The sequence below is a fragment of the Nannobrachium achirus genome (genome assembly GCF_963921795.1).
Source record: "Nannobrachium achirus genome assembly, chromosome: 18".
Classification (NCBI taxonomy): domain Eukaryota; kingdom Metazoa; phylum Chordata; class Actinopteri; order Myctophiformes; family Myctophidae; genus Nannobrachium; species Nannobrachium achirus.
In genome coordinates, this window is record NC_137825.1 from 58652350 (window position 1) to 58670535 (window position 18186).

The window sequence follows — 18186 nt, forward strand, 5'->3', positions numbered from 1 at the left end:
TCGCGGACCACCGCCGCGGACCACCGCCGCAAACCACCGCGACCGATAGTAATCCGTGGAGGGGTAGAACGCATGGTAGAACGTAATTTTCTGGCCAGGATTTGTGGATTAAGAGGTTAATCCTTCACCATGGTAAACACTGTATAGTACGGAGGATTGAGGGTTAAATCGTTCACTTTTTCATAAAAGCGTGAAATTTGGTACACTTGTACAGTTTGGGGCCCTGAACATTTTCAGATATGGAGCCATCGCAAAAACGCCCCCTGGTGGCCATGGCGGCCATTTTAATTTCCACCATTACCATTGAATGTATTTTGCATCATAACTCCTGAACCGAACAAGATAATACTGAATATATGATGTCTATACCTATGTTTTGATGGTCAAGGATTCCATTGATATCATGTACAACATCATAACATGTTCAGGTGAATAGTTAATAGTCAATTCAGTGATGTTGTGAGGTAGTCCCGTGGTTTTGTCAAAACATTTTTCACTTTTTCATAGAAGGGTGAAATTTGCTACACTTGTACAGTTTGGGGCCCTGAACATTTTCAGATATGGAGCCATCGCAATAACGCCCCCTGGTGGCCCTGGTGGCCATTTTAATTTCCGCCATTGCCAATTAATGTATTTTGCAACATAACTCCTGAACCAAGCATGATAATACAAAATATGGGATGGACAAGGATTCCGTTGATATCATGTACAACATCATAAACTGTCCAGGTGAATAGTTAATTGCCAATTCAGTGATGTTGTGAGGTAGTCCGATGGTTTTGTCCAATTTATTTTCACTTTTTCATAAAGGTATGACATTTGGTACACTTGTACAGTTTGGTACACTGAACATTGTCAGATATGGAGCCATCGCAAAATCGCCAATTGGTGGCCAGAGGGAGAGCAGAGCCCAGGATTACAGCTTAGGCAATTGGCACTGGGTGAAAAGATGGGTTACAAAAAATTGAAAATATAACTAAATAATGTATTTTGCGTCTAATTTCCTAAACCATACATGATAATACAGAATGTGTGTCTACACCCATGTTTTGATGGTCAAGTATTCCATTGATAGCGCGTACAACATCATACTGTTCAGGTGAATGGTTATTTATTAGTCAATTCAGTGATACAGTGAGTATTGCAATGAAATAGATGAGATTATGCAGAATACAATTTCAAGCATATTTCATGTCATCCCACATCCTGATTTACTGTTATGATGGTGTCCACAATAAATATGTATTTTTGGTTGACTCATCTCAATGTTTTTTTGTGAAGATCTGTCATCTGCTGAACCCCTTCATGAAGCAAGTACCTTCCTGCCAAACGGCACAAAAAATACATGTTACCAATCATATGGTATGTATAGCATAGAATTTGCTGAGCTGGTTTACTATATTGAGAATGTCTGTGCAAATGAAGAAATGAAGTCTGTCTTTAGTTTTAAATAAACTGTACTCCTGCCACCTAGATCAACTGAGCCAGGAACAGCAGGGATGAGCAAAGAATGTTAGAGAGGCAGGGGCTGAAATGTCTGAAAGGCCCTTTTGGTGGAAATATCGAAAATAGCCGACACACCACTCAGCTATTTTCGGTGCTTGATACCACACTGAACTAATCAAGTCAATACTGGAGATGTGGTGTAACGGCATAGATTTCTACACAGAGAGGGAAATTCTTTCAACATAAGATGCTGCATTCAAGTTCAGGAGAGTTTGGACAAGATTCAATTCTCTTGAATGCTGCCTTCAGGTATGGCATGGAAAGAGGGCATTTGCATTTCTCCATAACAAGGACCTGTACAGGCAACTGCCGAGGCTCAGCAAGAAGGTAGCAGCTAGGAGGATGAAGCTGGCCGGCCACTGCCACAGACATTGGGAGCTCCCGGCCAGCAGGCTGGTGCTGTGGGAACCAACGCGCGGGCATCGATCGCGAGGATGTTCCGCGTTAACGTATGTGGACGTCCTGAAGAAGGATGCAGGAACTGAAAGCTCTTCGGAGCTGGCTGGGTGTATGGAGAACCGGAACGATTGGAGACTCCGATGGAAGCTCATCTGAGGACGACCGAGGGAGAGAAAAACCGCATTCATGGTGTGTAGAGGGCACTTTTTACAGACAAACAAAAGGGCAGGGGCTCAAGACCCCTTTGATGTCTATGTGTGCCTGAGGACAGACATCAAGGGTTAACTCCACACATTTAAAGAATAGGGTTAGGGTCAGTACCTGTGTCCTGAAAAATCAACCAGCAGAACATATCTCCTTGGCAGCCTTTCATGCCAATAAGCTGCAACCAAAGTCACCCCTGCCATCTCAGCTCTCCTTCCCCTATTCCCTGATGACTCAAAATCAGTGGCCATGATTCATCATGCAATGAATGTTATCAATCAAGTAGTACAGAGGGTACATCCAGGACAAGTACAGTACCTGTTGTGACCTATTTAGCCAAACAAATACAGTGGAATTGGCCCCTTTCACATGGAGAAGGAGAAGATAATTTTGTGATTGTCTTAGGAGGACTGCATATTGAGATGGCGGCTCTCAAGATACTGGGGGACTGGCTAGAAGGTAGTGGTTGGAGGATGGAAGCCATTGTCCAAGCGAACATGGCGAGTTGCAGAGTCCTTTCTGAAAGCTTCAACCAAAAGAAAGACTTATTGTGGACACTAATAAGTAACATAACAGTAAATTAGGCCCCAGCTAGCGGGATGGCATGAAATATGCTTGAAATTTAATTCTGCATAATCTCATCTATTTCATGCAATCCTCACTGAATTGACTAATAAACTATTCCAATGAACAGTTTATGATGTTGTACACATTATCAATAGAATCCTTGGCCATCAAAACATAGGTGTAGACAATACCTATTCTGTATTATCATGTTAGGTTCAGGACTTATGACGCAAAATACATTAATTTTGTAATGGTGGAAATTAAAATGGCCACCATGGCCACCAGGGGGCGTTTTTGCGATGGCTCCATATCTGAAAATGTTCAGGGCCCCAAACTGTACAAGTGTACCACATTTCACGCTTTTATGAAAAAGTGGATAATGTTTGGACAAAACCATGGGACAGGACTACCTCACAACATCACTGAATTGACCATTAACTATTCACCTGAACAGTTTATGATGTTTCACATGATATCAATGAAATCCTTGACCATCAAAACATAGGTGTAGACATCACCTATTCTGTATTATCATGTTTGGTTCAGGAGGTATGATGCAAAATACATTAATTGGTAATGGTGGAAATTAAAATGGCCGCCATGGCCACCAGGGGGAGTTTTTGCGATGGCTCCATATCTGAAAATGTTCAGGGCCCCAAACTGTACAAGTGTACCACATTTCACGCTTTTATGAAAAAGTGAATATGTTTTGGACAAAACCACGGGACTACCTCACAACATCACTGAATTGACCATTAACTATTCACCCGAACCCTTTATGACATTTTACATGATATCAATGAAATCCTTAACACAACTCGTGCCTCTTAATCTGAAGGTTGCTTGTTGCCTTGGTGCCGCGCCGTTTCCTCCGTCGGCCGCCGCTATTATTTTGAAGGGCTGGAAGGGGGTTGTTTTTGTTTTTTTGGATTATCACTTGACGGCAACGATTACGTCATCTAGTCACATGACAGTGTGAGCCGAGAAGAGAAACATGGCCGCGCCCTGCCGTGTGTATTGTTTACATCAGATCTGGTGCAAAATGGCTCAAAATGTCTCTTTTGGAATAAATGAGGTCTCTTTATGGGCCTCTCCATTGACTTAACATGGAGGAGCTTCACTTCGCGTGCACGCCCAACGTGCGTTTTAAACAAATCGCGGACATTACCGATGCGGCCGCGACCGGAGGGACATTATGTAAGTATTAATACATTTACTGTAAATACAGTAAGATTGACGGTGAGCGCTGTCAACGGCGTCATGTAGTCACCGATTTGAATGACGGTGAGGATCGTCTACAGCAGCAGAACAGTTAACCATCAAAACATAGGTATAGACATCACCTATTCAGTATTATCATGTTTGGTTCAGGAGTTATGTTGCAAAATACATTAATTGGTAATGGTGGAAATTAAAATGGCCGCCATGGCCACCAGGGGGAGTTTTTGCGATGGCTCCATATCTGAAAATGTTCAGGGCCCCAAACTGTACAAGTGTACCACATTTCACGCTTTTATGAAAAAGTGAATATGTTTTGGACAAAACTACGGGACTACCTCACAACATCACTGAATTGACCATTAACTATTCACCCGAACCGTTTATGACATTTTACATGATATCAATGAAATCCTTAACCATCAAAACATAGGTATAGACATCACCTATTCAGTATTATCATGTTTGGTTCAGGAGTTATGTTGCAAAATACATTAATTGGTAATGGTGGAAATGTAAATGGCTGCCATGGCCACCAGGGGGCGTTTTTGCGATGGCTCCATATCTGAAAATGTTCAGGGCCCCAAACTGTACAAGTGTACCAAATTTCACGCTTTTATGAAAAAGTGAACGATTCACCTAAAATCTGACCTCAATCCTCCGTACTAGTAGCCAAGCGGAGGCGCTTCCTGGAGACCAGAGCAGATAAGCTGTGATTGGCCGGTAGTGTACCATGTGTGCATGATCGGCGATGTGATTGGGCAACGTATACACAACGTATACAGATGATGCAGATTACGTCATTTTGGCGCGAAATCCGGTCCACGGCCAGGATCATAGAAAACATATAAAGAGAAGGCTTCAGAAGCTGAAAATAACGGAGTGGGTGTTCTAAAACTTTAGCGATTTAACAGTTAGGACAATTTTAAGATTTGTTTTATAAAAAAAGTTACATGGTACAACTTTAAAGCTACAATCCTTTTCGAAACACCCCCACTTTGACACACCGCCACTTCGACACGCCCCCACATGACAGATGACAAAAATATGACTAAAACTAAACACACACACACACACACACACACACACACACACACACACACACACACACACACACAAACACACACCTCTTTCTCTTGGCTGTTGATGATGATCAGGTCAGCTTGTCTGCCTCTACAGAATCTTCTGCTTTCATCCCAAGTTTTCGCTTCAGTAGAAATGTAGTAACACACTCCACCATCGTATGTGAAACCACCAGACTCTGAAAACAAAAATAATAAAGTTAGTCACAGCAGCGTTTTCTTCTCTCCATTTGCTGAGATTAAAGATACATGATTAACATGATATAACAGAGAATAAAAACACTGATGTCTCACTGACCACACAGCCTCTTCCCGTCTTCTGGGCTCGCAGTGATTGGGTTGCATGTGGTCTGAAGCTGGTCAAACTTGGTCTGAAGCCGATTGTAACTGTCAGTCAGGTTGTCTTTCACCAATTCACAATCTGTAAGAAGGAGAAGGAATCATGAACCATCCAGGAATACACTGGGTTTTGACCCAGATAATTCACATTATAGACTCTATAAATCTATATCTACATATAACACATTATAGACTCTATAACGCTATATCCCGCTCCTATTGGCTGAGCTTTAAACAGGTATAACTCCAGTTTGCAGCATGGTAGGGTCTTGAAACTTGGCGTACTTAGATGGCTAATAGGGACGAGCTGTAATGATAAGCCCCGCCCCCTCTGTCTTCCTATTGGCTGAGCCTTAAACATCCATAACTCCACTTCTCAACATGTTACTGGTCTCAAACTCGGTGGGTGATCCCACAGTCCCAACGTCTAATTGCTAATGCTAACCGCTACCTCCACTAATGCTAAGCTAAAAATGCTAATGCTAATGCTAACAAATGCTAATGCTAACACATGCTAATGCAAAAAATGCTAATGCTAACCAATGATAATGCTAACATATGGTAATGTTAAAAATGCTAATGCTAAAAATGCTAATACTAATGTTAAAAATGCTAATGTTAGACATGCTAATGCTAAAAATGCTAGTGCTAAAATGCTAATGCTAGCTATTGCTAAAAATGTTAACGCTAATGCAAAAAATGCTAATGGTAATGCTACAAAATGCTAATTGTGGGCTCGCCTTACAGGCGAGCACACTTGAGATATTGTCATTATTTATTGTGGGCTCGCGCGAGCACACCTTAGATATTGTCATTGTGGGCTCGCCTGAAAGGCGAGCACACTTTAGATATTGCCATTGTGGGCTCGCCTGTAAGGCGAGCCCACATATTGTCATTATTTATTAGTGTGGTTGCCCTAACAGGGCAACACACTATAGTTCTAGGGAGACTTTCTTTATTTATTCTTTCTAGATAAACTTTTTTTTCGGCGCGTTTCACCGCCCACAGTTTTTGCGCCACACACTCGCGCCATATGTCAAATTGACCGGCTTCATCGGGAATCGTGTGCTATCATTTTGCTAAGAGAAAAGTTGTATTGTTTGTATTGTTGTATTGTTTAATTGATATTTATTTATTAGTGAATTAATTTTCCCCATTGACTTATAATGGGAATCGCAAAAACTCACATTCAATTATTTTCTTTCTCACACAACATAGGGGCTACAGTTTCAAAACTTGGAGAGGAGATTCATAATGATATCAAGGATTAAATAAAAAATAATATCGTCAGTCGGCCTCATGGTGGCGCTATAACAGCCCACTTTACCTTTCGGCCTGTAACTCTTGAACCGTAGGTTGGAAAATTAAAATTTATTTTCCCCTGGATTCCTTGGGTCATGACGCATCTCCCCATATAGGCCACGCCCATTTGCGTCAGGATAGATTTTCTGCCATTTTGAATTTTCTTCAAAACACACTTTTTGCTCCTTTTCCTACATATTTTCTTCAAATGTCACAAAAATCGGTACACATGATCTCTGGACCCATGCGATAAACATATTCAATTTTGATAGTCCATACCGTTCGCCCGTAACAGGCTTCCAAATTTAGCGGGAGGGGCCCGTTTTGCAAAAAATAGCCATAAATCACAAAGAAAACATCCAGTCAACACCAAATTTTAATCACAAGTCGCCGGTGGTATACTCAACGAATCCCCAAAAGCATTTCCTCTTCGACCCATAGGGGGCGCCACAACCATGCAAAACGTAACCGTTTCATGCCAAAACGCATTTTTCAGGGTGAACGACCCTCTCAAAACCAAACACAAAGGATCTCGGGAGTGACAGGACAACGTAATCGCTTGGCGAAACTTGTGGGAGGAGCCTATTTCTTAAAAACAAGACGCCGTATCCTTACATCACAAATACAGGATCCGAACGGCACCTTTTAGAATCGCGCATCGCGCAGCCCCGACGGTATACGTCCCGACGTCGTCTCCCTCGGGCCCCAGCGTTTTCCTCTGGGTCCCGGCGGCACATCCCCGCGGCTTGCGCCGGGGCGGGGCAGGCAACCACACTCGCAATTTCACAAATTGCACATTTTCTAGTCTATCAGTCATAGTAGGTCAGTCAGTCAGTTCTCCTCAATACTTTGGCACCTTTCTACTCCTACATACTTAGTGAGAAAATGAAAATAAAAACATCAATGTGTTCAGCTTACAGTGGCGACGTGTGCTTTTACTTTTTACAGCAATCCGCCAAATGGTGGCGCTGTAGGAAGCCTTCGAAAGTGCGAACTTTGAACAGATAGAGCTCATGCTCTGTTTGAGGTACAGCCATGAAACCTGTATACACGTATGATGTAGAGGGTTAGTCAAAGTATTACTGAAACCAATTTTATTCCAATTGGCCAAAGGGGGGCGCTATACGAAGCGTTTGAAACTTCAAACGGGCATAAGTCATGACTTGTTTCGTTTGAAGACATGCAACTTGCTTACACGCGTGCTTTGACTCAAGCGGAAGACATCTGTGTCTTTGTTAAGTAAGCTCCGCCCTTAGATCTTCCGTCATTTTGAGCAGTTTGTAAAACGCTTAAACCCGCTTTTATTCTGGAATCTTCGCGTCACGTCCACAAAACTTTTTTTGCATGAACTTTGGACCAATATCTAAAGATCTGTCAGATCGGATTTTCTTTTTTAAATTGAAACATGCTTTTTTAATAATTCAATGTATATTGCAGTTTTATGCAAATTATTCTTCTGCCTCTAAATCATACATGCAAAGTAACATGTTCATGGCATTTGGAAAAGATGTAGAGTGTTAGTCCAAATATCACTAAAACCAATCTTACTCCAATTGGCCAAAGGGGGGCGCTCTATCATTTTGAGCAGTTTGTGAAACGCTTAAACCCGTTAGGATTTTTTTTTGCAATTTGCATGAAACATTCTACACACAATCTAAGGCCCTTTATCTAATATGCCTATGAAGTGCACTCACACAAAAAAAATAAAGTGGCCAAAAACACCTCAAATCATGAACACAGCCTGCAATGTGCGTGAAATCTTGCAAGCACATTCCCAATAGGTCAAGGAACAGATACCACCCTTCTTACATTGGCCTCTTATAGCACCACCAGCGGGTCAACTTTTGCACAACACATTTTTGGAACAAAATGGACCAATCTTTGACGTCAGTAACGTCAAAGAGAGCACTCCTGCGATCTTGACATTTTGTACTTTTATAGCCATTGTTTTCTGGCTTGAAGCGAGCCCACAATTGTTTCGAAGGAACAATATTTTCTAGTTATTGTGGGCTCGCCTGTAAGGCGAGCACACTTTAGATATTGTCATTATTTATCTACCAGTCTATACTAGTCAGTCAGTCAGTCATATCAAGTTCTCCTCAAAACTTTGGTTCCTTTCTACTCCTACATACTTAGACAGAAAATGAAAATAAAAACATCAATGTGTTCAGCTTACTGTGGCGACGTGTGCTATTATTTTTTACAGCAATCGGCCAAATGGTGGCGCTGTAGGAAGCCTTCGAAAGTGCAAACTTTGAACAGGTAGAGCTCATGCTCTGTTTTAGGTACAGCCATGAAACCTGTATACACGTATGCGTCTCCTCATGCCGAACAACTTTTACCCTCTGACTTTTGACCTCTGACCTTTAGATCTCCCACAATTTGGAATTATATGAAAAACAGTAAAAATCTATCTCCTCCTGGGATTTTTGCTATGTGGTGAGAAGTTTGTACGTTAAATAATGATTTTTTAATAATACAATTAATATAGCGGTTTTATGCAAATTATCCTTCGGCCTCTAAATCATACTTGCAAAGTGACACGTTCATGGCATTTGGCAAACATGTAGAGGGTTAGTCCAAATATCACTGAAACCAATTTTATTCCAATTGGCCAAAGGGGGGCGCTATACGAAGCGTTTGAAAATTCAAACTTCAAACGGGCATAAGTCATGACTCGTTTCGTTTGAAGTAATGCAACTTGCTTACACGCGTGCTTTGACTCAAGCGGAAGACATCTGTGTCTTTGTTAAGTAAGCTCCGCCCTTAGATTTTCCGCCATTTTGAGCAGTTTGTAAAACACATAAACCCACTTTTATTCTGGAATTTTCGCGTCACGTGCACAAAACCTTTTTTACGTGAACTTTGGACCAATATCTAAAGATCTGTCAGATCGGATTTTTTTTTAAATTGAAACATGCTTTTTTAATAAATTCAATGAATATTGCAGTTTTATGCAAATTATTCTGCTGCCTCTAAATCATACATGCAAAGTAACATATTCATGGCATTTGGCAAAGATGTAGAGTGTTATTCCAAATATCACTAAAACCAATCTTACCCCAATTGGCCAAAGGGGGGCGCTATATCATTTTGAGCAGTTTGTGAAACGCTTAAACCTGTTTTTATTCTAGGATTTTTTTTGTGTGCAATTTGCATGAAACATTCTACACACAATCTAACGACCTTTATCTAACATGCCTATGAAGTGCACACAAAAATAATAATAATAATAAATATAGCTGCAAGCAGCGATAAAGTGGCCAAAAACACCTCAAATCATGAACACAGCCTGCGATGTATGTGAAATCTTGCAAGCACATTCCCACTAGGTCAAGGAACAGCTGCCACCCTTCTCACATTGGCCTGTTATAGCGCCACCAGCGGGTCAACTTTTGCATAACCCATTTTTGGAACAAAATGCCTCAAATCATGCATGCAGTGTCCGATTGCATCAGTAATGTCAAAGAGAGCACTGCCTGCGATCTTGACATTTTGTACTTTTATAGCCATTGTTTTCTGGCTTGAAGCGAGCCCACAATTGTTTCGAAGGAACAATATTTTCTAGTGTTTTGGTCATACTGTATCTTTGTCTTCTTGTTATTGCGACCGTCAGGTCGCAGTTTAGTATCAAAACCTCCACCGGCCGTCCGTCCGTCCGTCCGTCGGTCACACGTCACACCTTTGCCCTGCTCATATCTCCGCATCAGTATGACATCACACTGCTGACATCAGTATGACATCACACCGTACACAAATGACCCTTATATAAGACCGGCATCGTCTGACCTCACAAGCCCCATATTTGGACACGAACAACAATATAACTCCATATGTTAAACAGTTGGTTGCTAGGGTAAAAAACATGGTTGCTATGGTAAACAGCTGGTTGCTAGGGTAAACAGTTGGTTGCTAGGGTACCGGCATTATCTACCGACAGATTGCTAGTCCAAGGGGACTGGTTTCTAGGATTAGGACCCGCCGCAGTGGTGTCCGGTAAGAACTTAACCGAGATGCCTTGAATCGTATGGAAGGCCCTGAAGTCTTGCTGGGAGAACTAGCTGAAGAACTTGAGATGGTTGGATGTGATGATAAGCTATAGGGCTATAGGCTTCGGTGTTCCTGGCTGTATGGTCTGAGTCGAGGAATGCTTCTCTCTTCTCCGGTGTCAAAGGCTCCTATTTATAGGGCTTGTTTGTGTATGAAGGTGACATCAGCATGATGTCATCTTGATGAGGTCACTAACTAGACATCTCCATATATGGGCCGCTCATTTGTGTACGATGTGATATTAGCGTGATGTCACCCTGATGAGGTCAGCAGCTAGATATCTCCATATATGGAGATATCGAATGTGAGGTGAGGTGAGATACGTCAGTCATCTCCATATATGGAGATTCATGGAGATAAGCGACCAACGGTCGCTTATCTCCCGATTAGGGAGTCTTACTGGTGATATGGGGACCAATCAATGAGCCCCACGATCTAACTGTCATATACTGTATTCTTTATTGCGACCGTCAGGTCGCAGTTTAGTATCAAAACCTCCACCGGCCGTCCGTCGGTCACACGTCACACGTCACACCTTTGCCCTGCTCATATCTCCGCATCAGTATGACATCACACTGCTTGGTGTGTGCCGTCAGGGTCATTTGTGTACGGTGTGATGTCATACTGATGTCAGCAGTGTGATGTCATACTGATGTCAGCAGCTATGTCTCTATATATGGAGTTATATGTTGTTCGTGTCCAAATATGGGGCTTGTGAGGTCAGACTTAGTGAGATTCGTCGGTTATCTCCATATATGGAGGGAGAACCAGCTTATGAGCCGATGAGTTGTGTCAGAGTCGAGATCCTGCTTGCATCTAATCTGTCGGTAGATAATGCCGGTCTTATATAAGGGTCATTTGTGTACGGTGTGATGTCATACTGATGTCAGCAGTGTGATGTCATACTGATGTCAGCAGCTATGTCTCTATATATGGAGTTATATGTTGTTCGTGTCCAAATATGGGGCTTGTGAGGTCAGACTTAGTGAGATTCGTCGGTTATCTCCATATATGGAGTGATGTGTTGGTTATCTCCATATCTGGAGATTCAACCTTCAACGATTTTGACATCTTGTTACTAATCTGTCGGTAGATAATGCCGGTCTTATATAAGGGTCATTTGTGTACGGTGTGATGTCATACTGATGTCAGCAGTGTGACAGGAGATAAGCGACCAACGGTCGCTTATCTCCCGATTAGGGAGTCTTACTGGTATACTGTATTACATCTTTGGAAGAGAGAATTATCAAGCTGCCACTAGGATGGTATGCTCACTGTTTTGTCTCTTTGTCTGACTCTTCAAATACAGCAATTTATTGATTGTCCTTTGGCTAATCTCTGTCTTATTTTGGTTATGGATTTCATCCATATCCATATTTATTTAATTAATTAATTTATCTAACAGACGTACAGCTTGTAAGCATCAGGCATTCTGGGAAAGAGTAACACTAATGCTATCCTCCAGGATGACAACGCTCGCCCCCACAGAGCCAGGATCATCAGAGAGAACCTCCATGTAGGAGTGGAGAGGATGGAATGGCCTGTCGTGAGTCCAGACCTCAACCCAATTGAACACTTGTGGGATCAGCTTGGGCGAACTGTACGTGCTAGAGTGACCAACAGAACCACGTTGGCTGACTTGTGACAAATCCTGGTTGAGGAATGGGATTCCATCCCGCAGAAAAATGTGGCTAGGTTAGTGACCAGCATGAGGAGGAGTGCCAAGCTGTTGGGACCCTGACACTTGAGTGTAGAATTTATAAAGTGTATACATGGCCAATATGTGTTGTTTTAATTTTCCGTATTACTGTGGGAGAGTGCAATGTTCAATGCTCCAAGCAACAAAGTTGAATACAGTATTACAGGCCATTTTGGCAAATTTTGGGGCATTGCTATACCCACACATTTGGCTGTATTGCTCATTCCACGAATGCCCGATGCTCACAAGCTGTACCTCGTTGTAACGGTGACTAGTCAACGATAAAAATGATATAAATCACAATACCGATTGGTATTATTAAAGAAGAGTTATAATGGACCGAAGTCAAGTTTCCTTGCTTCTTGTGCACGGTTTTATGTGTATCTGAGGAATGTCAGTCTTGACAGCATCAGTTCAGACTTTATTATTTTTGTTCCTCAATACCTTTGTGTTTCTGCAGCTTCTCAATAACTTCTCCCATCTTGGCTTCAATAACTTCTCCCATCTTGGCTTCACACGCAGACAATCTGGAAGACATATCTGAAAAAAAAATGTACTTACTATAAATGCGAGAAATCTCTGTGAGTATGTATGTATGTGCCCCGCGTATCTCGAGAACCGTAAGTCCCACCGGCTTCAGATTCGGCACGCGTGTTCCCCGCCGCGGCGCGGAGTGCAGTGCCGGGCCTCGACCCGACGCGACGCGCGGTTTTCCCGAACCGGGGCGAAACGTTCGGAATCTCCGTATGCGGAGATGATTGTTGACATCAGGCTGTTTCTGAGGAAACCGGCGCAAGCGCTGACATCACGCCACATGAGTCAACAAAAAATCTCTGTGAGTGTGTATGTGTGTATGTAATCCGCGTATCTCGAGAACCGTTCGTCCCATCGGCTTCAAATTCGGCGCGTTCCCCGCCGCAGCAGGGAGTGCAGTGCCCGGCCTCGACCTGACCCGATATGCGATTTTCCGGAACCGGCGCGAAAGGTTCGGGTTCTCCGTATGCGCTGATGTCCGCTAGGCAATAACCGAACAACGGGTATGATGGGTATTGCCTATCTCTATATATGGGCATAAATGGACACATGCAAACAGATAAATGGGGTTTGCGTTAAAGGGTGGGGCATTCATTCCCTATTTAGATCATTCCTGAGTAGGCCGGTCCCCGACTAGATGATTGGCCACCCGAAGGGCAGAGATCTCCATATATGGGCATAAAAGGGACACAGACAGATGGGTATGTGCTGATGTCTGCTAGGCAATAACCGAACAACGGGCATGATGGGTATTGCCTATATCTCTATATATGGGCATAAATGGACACATGCAAACAGATAAATGGGGTTTGCGTTAAAGGGTGGGGCATTCATTCCCTATTTACATAATTCCCGAGTAGGCCGGTCGCCGACTAGACGATTGGCCACCGAAGGGCAGAGATCTCCATATATGGGCATAAAAGGGACACAGACAGACAGATACAGAGATCTCCAAATATGGGCATAAAATGGACGCAGACAGACAGATATCTCCATATATGGGCATGATATCTTCATATATGGGCATAAATGGACACAGGCAAACAGATGGTCAAAACGGGCCACCCGAAGGGCAGAGATCTCCATATATGGGCATAAAAGGGACACAGACAGACACATACAAAGATCTCCATAATATGGGCATAAAATGGACGCAGACAGACAGATATCTCCATATATGGGCATGATATCTTCATATATGGGCATAAATGGACACAGGCAAACAGATGGTCAAAACGGGTCCTACGACAACAGGTATAATGGGGTTTGCATTAAAGGGTGGGGCATTCGTTCCCTATTTAACATCGTTCCCGAGTAGGCCGGCACCCGACTAGACGCTTTGCCGCCTGAAGGGCAGAGATCTCTATGTATGGGCATAAAAGGGACTACAGACAGACAGATACAGAGATCTCCAAATATGGGCATAACATGGACACAGACAGACAGATATCTCCATATATGGGCATAAATGGACACAGGCAAACAGATGGACAAAACAGGTCGTATGACAACAGGTATAATGGGGTTTGCATTAAAGGGTGGGGCATTCATTCCCTATTTACTGTACATCGTTCCCGAGTAGGCCAGTCCTCGAATAGACCCTCGGCCGCCCGTCAGGCAGATACAGGGATCTCCATATATGAGCATAAAATGGACGCAAATAGACAGATATCTCCATATATGGACACAGGCAAACAGATGGTCAAAACGGGACCTATGGCTATGGCAACAGGTATAATGGGGTTTGCATTAAAGGGCGGGGCATTCATTCCCTATTTACATCGTTCCCGAGTTGGCCAGGTCGCCGACTAGACGTAAGTAATAATAATAATAATAATACATTATATATATATATATATATATATATATATATATATATATATATATATATATATATATATATATATATATAATGTATTATATATATATATATATATATATATATATATATATATATATATACTATAATTAGAGAGGTCAGTCAGTAGGTCAGTCAGTAGGTCAGTCAGTCAGTCAGTCAGTCACACAATACATTATCTATTCACTCGCTTCAGCGACTGATCCCAAATTTAACATGGCATTGGCCATTAGCATTATACACACGGTGACGGAGCCCGAATTTCATTTTTCCCAAATTCAAGCTATTTATTAGCGTTTCTTCACCACTTCTGTACAGCACAGCCTGTTCAGCTCAGCCTGTTGTCAGGGTTACAGTCTGTTCCTCCAGGCCATGGGATCCCATAGCCCCACACACACCTCTCTCACAGTTAGGAATGTTGCAGTGAAGAGACACACATTCTCTCTCTCTCTCTCTCTCTCTCTCTCTCTCTCTCTCTCTCTCTCTCTCTCTCTCTCTCTCTCTCTCTCGCATGGGTCATGCATGCACCGGGTCATCTTCCAACGGGTATGGAAATCATAAATACACTCCTCCATGGGCTGCTCCTTACATTATGATGCTCCCACATATTCTCACGCACGCACCAGTTACAGTAACTTTCCCCACAACCCACACATATTTTGGAGCACATATCTTTGTACGGGTAAGGTCTAGTATATATATATAATGTATTATATATATATATTAGGGCTGGGATGCGATTACATGTTTTAATCTAATTAATTACAGGCTCTGTGGTTAATTAATCACAATTAATCGCATTTTAATCGCATATGACCTGAGAAGCATTTTTTTCAAGTAAAACACATTTTGTTGTACGAATGAATCAACGAGTGAGTTTTTTCAATCAGAATTTCGCATCCACCGGGCCAAGCAAAGCGCTCTGATCGGCTACTTCTCCCTTTGCGTTTGTTGTCTCTTCTTGGTTGGTGCATCGCTATGATCGGTATGCCCGAAACTGAAGGTTCTGTGGTGCAAAAACTAAGTGCGATTAAAATGCGTTAATTTTCTGTAATTAATTAATCGCAATTAATCAGTTAAAGTCCCAGCCTTATATATATATATATATATATATATATGTATATATATATATATATGTATATATATATATATGTGTATATATATATATATATATATATATATATATATATATATATATATACAGGCTCTGTGATTAATTAATCGCAATTAACCACATTTTAATCACACATCGATATTTGACCTGAGAAGCATTTTTTTCAAGTAAAACACATTTTGTTGTACGAGTGAATCAACAAGTGAGTTTTTTCAATCTAAATTTCGCATCCACTGGGCCAAGCAAAGCGCTCTGATTGGCTACTTCTCCCTTTGCGTTTGTTGTCTCTTCTTGGTTGGTGCATCGCTATGACGGACGGACAGACGGACGGACGGACGGACGGACGGACGGACGGACGGACGGACGGACGGACGGACTGGGGCAAAAACATACTCTCCCCCATGCCTTTGGCTGGTGGAGACAATAAATCCGATCATATTCACCGATATAATTGAAGACGCAATAATAATATGCCCCGTCAAGGCTTTGGTGCTTGCAAAGCAGCCAGTCTGCCTGTCTCTTTAAGAACAACAGCTGTGCTGAGTCCCTTCCTCCCCCCTCTCACTGAGTTGTTTTGGATGAAATTAATGTCCATAAAAACTGTCTGAGAGGTTTTCTTGTACATCTTAAATTAGAGAGAGAGAGAGAGCATGTCCCCCTCTCTCCTGCTAAACTGACTGCAGATAATATAGAATCAATGTTAGACAGTGATAAACTAAATAATGATTGTATTTATGAGCGGTCTATTTTATTTTATTCTTAGTTTTTCGTTTCTCAAAAATGTATAGAAAATCCACTCACTGGATTGGAGAGTGTCCAGCTGCTTCTGGCAGGCACACCTGGCAGCCATTACTGAGGAGACAGAATGAATGAATGAATGAATGAATGAATGAATGAATGAATGAATGAATATGAATGAATATGAATGAATGAACAAACGTGTGTGTGTGTGAGTGAATGAGTGAATCTCCCAGAGAAACAACATTGAACCAACCTGCGTTGTCCCCCCTCAGGTCAACCACCATGCCTCTCAGCACCTTGACCTCCTTCATCACATCGCTCAGGGAGGGGGGGCTCGCCTGAGCCCCCCCCACCCCCACCTCACACACACACAACAGCAGCAGCACAAGCAGCACCGGAGCAGCCGTCATTCTGGAAACATCTGGAGCAGCCTTCATTCTGGAAACATCTGGACTGTTAGGTGTCGTTCAGCTCAATTTATTCGTTGTTGCTGCTAGGCTGTCTTGTTCTGATTGGACGCTGGTGTAAGGCGGTGTGTTTACGGCTAACATGGATTGGTCTTTTGCCCCCTCAGGTCTGCATGGTGATGCCAACCTCCGGGAATTCACCCATGAAGCAAACAAACACACCAGCGGTGCCAACAGCACCCATGCACCCTCTGGAGCTCACCTTCACCTCACATCACATCACATCACATCACCTCACCTCACCTCACCTCACCTCACCTCACCTCACCTCACCTCACCTCACCTCACCCCACCTCACCTCACTTCACATCACATCAGAGCCCCCACCCTTGCCATGTTCTAAAACCTCCCTCTAAACCCACCTCTTCAGACTTGTATTCCCTGCCTAACTCTACTCTCCATTTCTTCTCTTTTAATCTTAGCCCTTTGTTTTTGTGTCCCTACTAAAATGTTTAGCTTTTTTAGCCTTTTAACTTTTACTCTCCTGAATAAAGTTGTTTATTTTATTTTTTTATTATTTTTGAAAAGCGGCTTTGGGTACTTTGAAAAGTGCTCTATAAAGTCTGAAGTAGAACTATTATCTCATTACCTAATCATAATGCGTACCACAGCAATAGGTGCCTATAGGTGGCTGCCTGGGGCACCACACAGTAGGAGGTGCAGGGCCGGACTGGGGCACCACACAGTAGGCGTTGCAGGGCCGGACTGGGGCACCACACAGTAGGCGGTGCAGGGCATGACTGGGGCACCACACAGTAGGAGGTGCAGGGCCGGACTGGGGCACCACACAGTAGGCGGTGCAGGGCCGGACTGGGGCACCACACAGTAGGCGGTGCAGGGCCGGACTGGGGCACCACACAGTAGGCGTTGCAGGGCCGGACTGGGGCACCACACAGTAGGCGGTGCAGGGCCGGACTGGGGCACCACACAGTAGGCGGTGCAGGGCCGGACTGGGGCACCACACAGTAGGCGGTGCAGGGCCGGGCCTAGGTGGCTGCCTGGGGCCCCACACATTCAGGGCCTTTTTGGCCTGTAGGTGGTGCTACCAGGGACATGTGGGCACTTGGAGAGGTGACCACCTGGACAACTGGGCACTAGGGATATGT

General features: G+C 43.1%; 1 protein-coding gene across 2 annotated transcripts in view; it reads right to left on the minus strand.

The window, feature by feature from the left end:
- The window catches only part of LOC308303626 (CD209 antigen-like protein 2), a 26215-nt gene extending 9103 nt beyond the window's left edge, over positions 1-17112 (minus strand). For both annotated transcript variants that reach the window (XM_080748058.1, XM_080748057.1), the window contains exons 1-5: positions 16867-17112; positions 16674-16724; positions 12811-12906; positions 5275-5397; positions 5022-5155 (exon numbers count right to left, since the gene is read on the minus strand). In XM_080748058.1, the coding sequence (XP_080604184.1) occupies positions 5022-5155; positions 5275-5397; positions 12811-12906; positions 16674-16724; positions 16867-17050 (588 nt within the window). In that variant the 5' untranslated portion in view covers positions 17051-17112. The remainder of the gene's footprint in view (positions 1-5021; positions 5156-5274; positions 5398-12810; positions 12907-16673; positions 16725-16866) is intronic.
- Positions 17113-18186: the final 1074 nt, after the last annotated feature.